This window comes from Cordyceps javanica, chromosome 1 (genome assembly GCF_051103115.1).
Source record: "Cordyceps javanica chromosome 1, complete sequence".
NCBI classification, from domain to species: Eukaryota; Fungi; Ascomycota; class Sordariomycetes; order Hypocreales; family Cordycipitaceae; genus Cordyceps; species Cordyceps javanica.
The window spans coordinates 7,032,954-7,039,173 of record NC_139295.1 but is presented as its reverse complement, the minus strand read 5'-3'; the positions used below and the strand labels follow the sequence as shown (position 1 = coordinate 7,039,173).

The following is a 6,220-nucleotide window of genomic DNA, read 5'->3' as shown; positions in this document are numbered from 1 at the left end:
GTCCGAAAGCCCAGTCACAGACGCTTCTTGAACGGCCCTAGATCATAAACAGAAAAAAAAAGAACCTTAAAAAAGAAGAATGGTTTCAAGGTCGAGCGATAGCCGACTGACGAGATTTGTCCGCCGGACATGTACTCAAACCTCGGCGCAGCAGCTCTGCAACGTTGCCATTCATTGTGATGCTGCCGATTCCCGATATCAAGGCGTTCGTAAACCCATGTGAATGCCCAAAAGTTTCGATCTATAAGAAGCTTTCGTTGTCCCATCTATTGCCAGGTTCAGATTCTCCTTGTTCATATCCATTCCATTTCTTCTTGGCCTTTGTCAACATACATTGAAAAACTTGAACGCAACACTATAGAGAATTGTTTTTCTTTCTCTTTCCCAGTGCTCCGAAACCTAGACCATGCAGAACACCAGCAGCAAAAACAACAAGATTAGTCGAGAGTGCAGCAGTGGCCGTGCCGCTGTCGACAGTCAACAAAAGCGCCTAGACGTTGCCACGTTCTACCGTCTCGACAACCACTCCACCGCACCCAACTCGCAGAGTACACCAATTCAAGAGAACGACCTTCCTCCTTCGTACGAGTCTCTATATCCTCCTTGGGCCTCGATCGAATCGAGCCCCCCTCCTTATCAGTCTCTTCCTCCTCCTCCACCCGCTTACGAGCCGCTCCCCTCGCCTCCTCCCTACTCTTCCCTCTTCATTCCCCCTTCTCCTCCTTCTTCTCCTCCTCCTCTTCCTCCTCCGCCTTACTCGGCTCGCTCCTCCAGCTTCATCTGCTCCTCATGTTCCTCGTTGCGGACTATTCTCCCATCGCTGAGCACGCTCCTGTCATCCGTGGGCTCGGGTCTCTCCTCTCCTCCTCCTCCTCCTCCTCGGCCGCCATCACCACCTGCCACGCCGCCGCCAACGACGCGCTTCCTCGTCTACCACGCTCGCTACTACGGCACCACCACTGCCGCCGCCGCCGCCGACCACGGAGACTCGAGCCAGGACCGCCACACGCTCTTCCTCTTGACCAACCCCGGCTCGCAGGACCCCACCGCGCGGGGCATCCATCTCGGCATGGCGGGCGGCCACCACCAGCGCCGCCGTTACCGCCCCGGCCGCGGGCCGCAACTCTACGAAACGCCGGGCGACACGCCCGAGAACACGCCGCGGCTGCGCGAGAGTACCTTACTGGGCAGCGTCGCGGCCGGCGACCTGGGAGCGCTGGAGGGCGTCTGCCGCCAGGCGCACTCGGACGCGTTTCCCGTGCCGGCCAGAGGCGGCGCGGCGCGAAAGAGACAACCGCTCGAGAGGCAGCCTTGCCGCGTCCTGCTGTACACCGTTGACGCACCGCCTCCTCCTTACGGCAACGGTCATGCTGCTGAGCCGCTGGCCTCGCCGTCGCAAGAATGGGTGGCGGCAGTCATCATGCTTGCGCAGCATGGCGGCCTCTTGCTGGGGTATTAGAAATTAGTATTCTCCTTTCACAATTTGGCTGGCTCGCATTTATTTTCTCTAGGCGTTTTGGCAATTCAGTCAGTATTCAACTCAAACAGATTTATGATACATATATAAAACATATTCCACTTTGGATGTTTCTTTGGTTCTTTTTTTTTTTTTGGAAGAGGAAACGAAACGCGCTGGAAAAGAAGTGATTGACAGTCGCCAGTAGATATAAAAGCATTCGTAAATGTGTTTTTTGGAGATGTGCGAAAGTACAAGTAACCAGTGTCGCATCTATGGGGGTCTTGCTGCTTCTTCTTTGATCAAGGATGATGTGAGAAGGAATGCGAATAAAAGAGGAGCTCAATTTCCAATGGCGTTGCGGCTGCTTCTTAACAGGGATTGAAGCACGTTGTTTAGGTTGTTTGGGAAGTACCCGGACTTGACGGTATGGTACAAAAGTCATTGCTGAATGCAGCAAGACCCAACAGAACTTTCAACCACGACTGATCCAGAAGAATAATATTTTGACGGCTAAACTCGGCATCCAGACTCCAGAGAGGGGACGGCTAGGTGTATCAGTGTAAGCAAATCACATCCATGACACCCCCATCGTGTAAACAAAGTAGCAAGATTCCATATAAACGTCTGGGGAATATATACAAACCGGCAACGCTTGCCCGGCTGTCCGGGCTTGGGCATACAATAAGAAAACAGGCATGTTCATGTCGACGGAGTAGAAGACGACTAGCCAGAGTGACGATTTACAGCTCTGGTAGACCAGAGCCCAAGCGGACAGCGGCAGGCAAGCATCGTCGACCCAAAATCAACATGTACCGAAGTAACCAGCCTTTTCCAAAACGCCGATTGTGATAGATAAAACATGACATAAATCCAATCATTAATCAACTTGGGGATCATCGGCCAGATGATAAGACACCAGTCCAGGGCCAGGGCTGGCAAGAAAAATCCAGGTTGATGGCAAAAATTGCAAAGAAACGAGAACCGAAGAGGTTTGAGGTATATCCGGCATTGGTAACATTATCCATGAGTGGAGCAAGCCAAAAGCACAAATAAATCGCAAGCATTGTCCAGGGAATAGTCCAGAGCGGGTATCCGGGGCAAGGAGAGTCCGTTTAGGGAGATATTATATACGCAGAGGGTATTCCGGTTTATATTCCATTGCGGGTCGTTGATGATGACATGAAAAAAAAGAAGGGGATGGCTTCGGATGAAGCATCCTGGGGACAATGCAGTCACAGTATTGCAAGCTGTGTTAGCCATGGCTGGCGAGCTAAAGCCGAGAGACGCGTCTAGCGGCGGGGAGGAGGAGGTCGGTGTCTCTCAACGGAGTTTCTGTCGCTGTCCTGGTCACTACGACGCTTGTTTGCACCAGAGGGCGGCTTAGGGCTGGAAGGGGGCGCGGAGCCTCGGGAGAGGGGGGGTTCATCATACTGTTGCTGTTGTTGTTGCTGCTGGTGGTGTCCTTGGGCTCCATAAGCGGATGGCGGAGGGCCTGCAGGCGAGGCTAGAGTAGGTCAGAAGACAAGTTCAGATGGCACGCAGCTACTCGCCGTTGGTACGCAACTGACCTCTGCCGTAGAAAGGATCTTGCGGCTGAATAGAGGAAGAATACTGCTGGCCGCTTCCTGGATGAGGTCCCTGGTTTGAATACTGGAAAGGAGCTCCCGAGGGTTGGCCATAGCCCTGTTGGGGAGGGCCCGAAGTGGAATACATGGTCTGCTGGGGTCCAGGTCCAGAGGAGCCCCCGCGAGGTCCGGAAAAGCCATCATTTGGAGGGTAACGGGGCGCCATGTTGGCACCAGTATTCACGTAGGGAACTTCTTGAGCTTGGAATCCTGGGTTCATCAAGCCGGGCTGGTTGACAGGGCTAGCATATCTGGGATCGGGATTCCCGCCGGGAGGACCTTGCTGGTAGCTGCCATAACTGGGACCTGAAGTGGCAGGTGCATAGGTTTGCTGCTGGGGAAAGTTGCCAGTGGCGCCGGTGTAGCCTGGTGCACCAGATCCGGGGTATCTAGCCGTCTCAAAGTTTTCACGAGGGTTGAAGTGGTCCTGCTGCTGCTGCTGCTGCTGGAAGGGAGGGTGTTCGGTAGGGCCATGGTGTTGACGCGACTGGTGCGTCTCGGAGTATCGATATTGCACTACATGTGAGTTAGAAGACGGAGCCCCAGCATAGTTTGCACCATCTCGCGAGCCTTGGATACCTCCAGGGGTATTGCGCGATGTTTGGGAGCGGCGTTCGCTGTCCCATCGCGCAGAGTCTGCTTTGAGGTCCTCGATCATGGCCTGGCATGGTTTAGCAAGCGAACATGGCTAAGGGAAAAGTGAGGGTGACTCACGGTCGTGAGGTTCCGGTAGGCGGTAATGTAGTATCCCTGGACGGTTTGTCCACTTTGCGGGTTCTGAGCAGCGTTAGCAGATCTGGCCCGGATCGTTTGGGGGTTTGGACGAGAGGAAGAACTCTTCCAGGGGCGCACCTCATAGTGACCAGGCCGCACCAGGGCATCGTTGCCCAAGTAGCGGCAGATGTCGGCAGAGATGACTTCGCGATCGATGCCGTCCCGAGGGACAAAGTATTCGTTCATGCGAGTACTGGAAGCAGCCGGCGCAGGGGCGTTGTTGCGGGGTTGTCGTGACATGGCGAGGGAATGTGTGAGATGAAGGTGACGGAGAAGAGAGAAAGGTGGCTCAGAGGCGGAGGCGAAAGGCAAAGGGCGTAGGAGCGTCTAATATGCAGCGAGCTAGAAGTAGGCGACAGGGGCCGAAGGGGGGGGAGGCGAAAAAAGGTCGAGCTGGCAGCGGGTCAAGGCGAGTGGCAAGGTATAGAAAAAAGGCAAGACTGGGCAGTGATCGACTAATAAGCAAGGGCCTGTCGAGATTTCGTGCGTGTCAGTACCAAAAGTGTCACAAGAAGCGGGCAACGCGACAGAGGGAGCGAAAGAGAGAGGGAAAGAGACCAGGGGTCAGAGGGCTAGAGGAGGGGCTGACCTGGCTGGCGGGCTTGGTGGCGGACTTTTTTTTTCTTCCTTGGTGCGGAAGCTGTTGTGAGGGCTGGCTGGGCTGCAAGAGGGCGGGTTGGGCAGCCTGGGTTGGGTGCCAAAAGAGAGGACGAGAGGATGAGGGAGAAGAGGTCGAAAGGTTCTGAGGCACTGATGAGAGTGGTGCGAAGGAGCCCGGGTCTGTGTGCGTGCGTGGTGCGTGCGTGAGTGAGTGAGTGTGTGTGTGTGTGTGTGTGTGTGTGCGTGCGTGCGTGAGAGTGCGTGACTATGTGAGACGAGGGTCGGCAGTCGTCAACGAGTGTGTTTGGGTGGGTGCGGCACGAGATGGTTTTTGGGCACCATTATTAGCCCAGGATGTGTGAGAGAGAGGGACGAGTCGAGATGTTTGACTGGCTGGTGAGCTGGTGAGAGGGGAAGAAGCGGGCGGCGATGGTGGTGGGGCTTCGCTTTTTGAAGCGGGTAACTACGTACCAATTACTACGAGTACTTGGCAGAAAACCCCGTTCGCTGCTGGCTGCGCATGAACATTATGGTTCCCCCAAGACTATCCATTCCCAGCGACGTGATGAGATCATGCCAGGATAAAAATCCCTTTCCAGTCGTGCTTCATGGTATCAAAGTGATTTGAAAAAAAAAAAAGAGGAAAAAAAGGGAAAAAGAAAAAAATCTCTCCGTTTGTCGCTGTACGGAGCCCAAGACCATGACACCATCCTCTCCATCTCGTCCTATCACTATCGGGAAAATAAGTAAGTAGCGAATAAGCAATCTCTAAGGAGTACTTACGGAGCACTCCCGACTGATAGAATACTGGCAGGTAGGCAGGTAGATAGTCATGTTACCCAGCAAATGGATACGTAAACTACTTACTTAGCTCGCCGTCAATCTACACCAAGCGTGTGTACCGGGCCTGGTCCGGAAGCTCTCCTCCTGTACTCCTGGTTGGCCAGTTGGGATCCCATCGTCTGCAAATCACGACTGCGCTAAGTACTCAGTAACTAGGTCTTGAGTGTTCACTCGACCAGCCATCCAGCAAACCGGGCATCCATATTTCCATCAAAATGGCGGCCCAAACGTCCCCCGCCGACCCCCGACCCGGCTCACTCTACGACTCCGGTGTCTCTGCTAAAACACCACGGCGAAAACCTGTTTATGCGAAAGCACCATCAAATACCGAATTCCTTGTTTCGAGAAACTACCCAGCTATATCTGTGGACCCCAGTTAGGGCACCTGTGCCTCTCGAAATCCCATGCTTCCGCTCTCGACACCGACGGTCATACTGTCAACCTGTGGACCGTCTCGTGGCGATGTGGGTTGCTGGGTCCTTCCTGCACGTTGTCGTGTCGGCCAAGCCATCCAGACACCAGCATCCAGAGCCAGACTGCCAGATACTTACCAGAATGCCAGACAAGCCAGACAGCCAAACACGGGCACACCTGCGCACCTGTGCGAGAATGCATGTGGTAGATTCCGGCACTCTTGGCTGCCTGGTTTGTTGGGGGGGACGAATTTTCTGCATCTGTCTCTCCTGTAAGATTCCTGCGAGGCAGTTGGCAGGTAGGCCGGCCTTGGTGCGCGCACCACACACGTCCTGCGCCGCCTTGTCCGGCCGCCGGTGCCCTCGTCCCTGATGAAACCTAGCAACCGGGACGCACATCTATGCACCAATTATTATGAATCCCACTGCGCCAAAAGCTCCTTTTTTTTTTCTTTTTTTTTCTTTATTTTTTCTTAGTTTTTGTTGCGATCTGGCTTGCATTGTGC

General features: G+C 54.2%; 2 protein-coding genes across 2 annotated transcripts; one reads left to right on the top strand and one right to left on the bottom strand.

The window, feature by feature from the left end:
• Positions 1–406: 406 nt before the first annotated feature.
• V2A60_002148 (uncharacterized protein) lies at positions 407–1,459 on the top strand (the record flags this gene model as incomplete). The annotated part of the gene is made up of 1 exon (XM_083253499.1): positions 407–1,459. The coding sequence occupies one exon, from the start codon at positions 407–409 to the stop codon at positions 1,457–1,459; it is 1,053 nt and encodes a 350-aa protein (XP_083109625.1).
• A 1,289-nt stretch (positions 1,460–2,748) lies between these two features.
• On the bottom strand, positions 2,749–4,098 carry V2A60_002147 (uncharacterized protein; the record flags this gene model as incomplete). Its single annotated transcript, XM_083253498.1, has 5 exons — positions 2,749–2,963; positions 3,028–3,600; positions 3,664–3,745; positions 3,799–3,861; positions 3,937–4,098. The coding sequence occupies 5 exons, from the start codon at positions 4,096–4,098 to the stop codon at positions 2,749–2,751; spliced, it is 1,095 nt and encodes a 364-aa protein (XP_083109624.1).
• Positions 4,099–6,220: the final 2,122 nt, after the last annotated feature.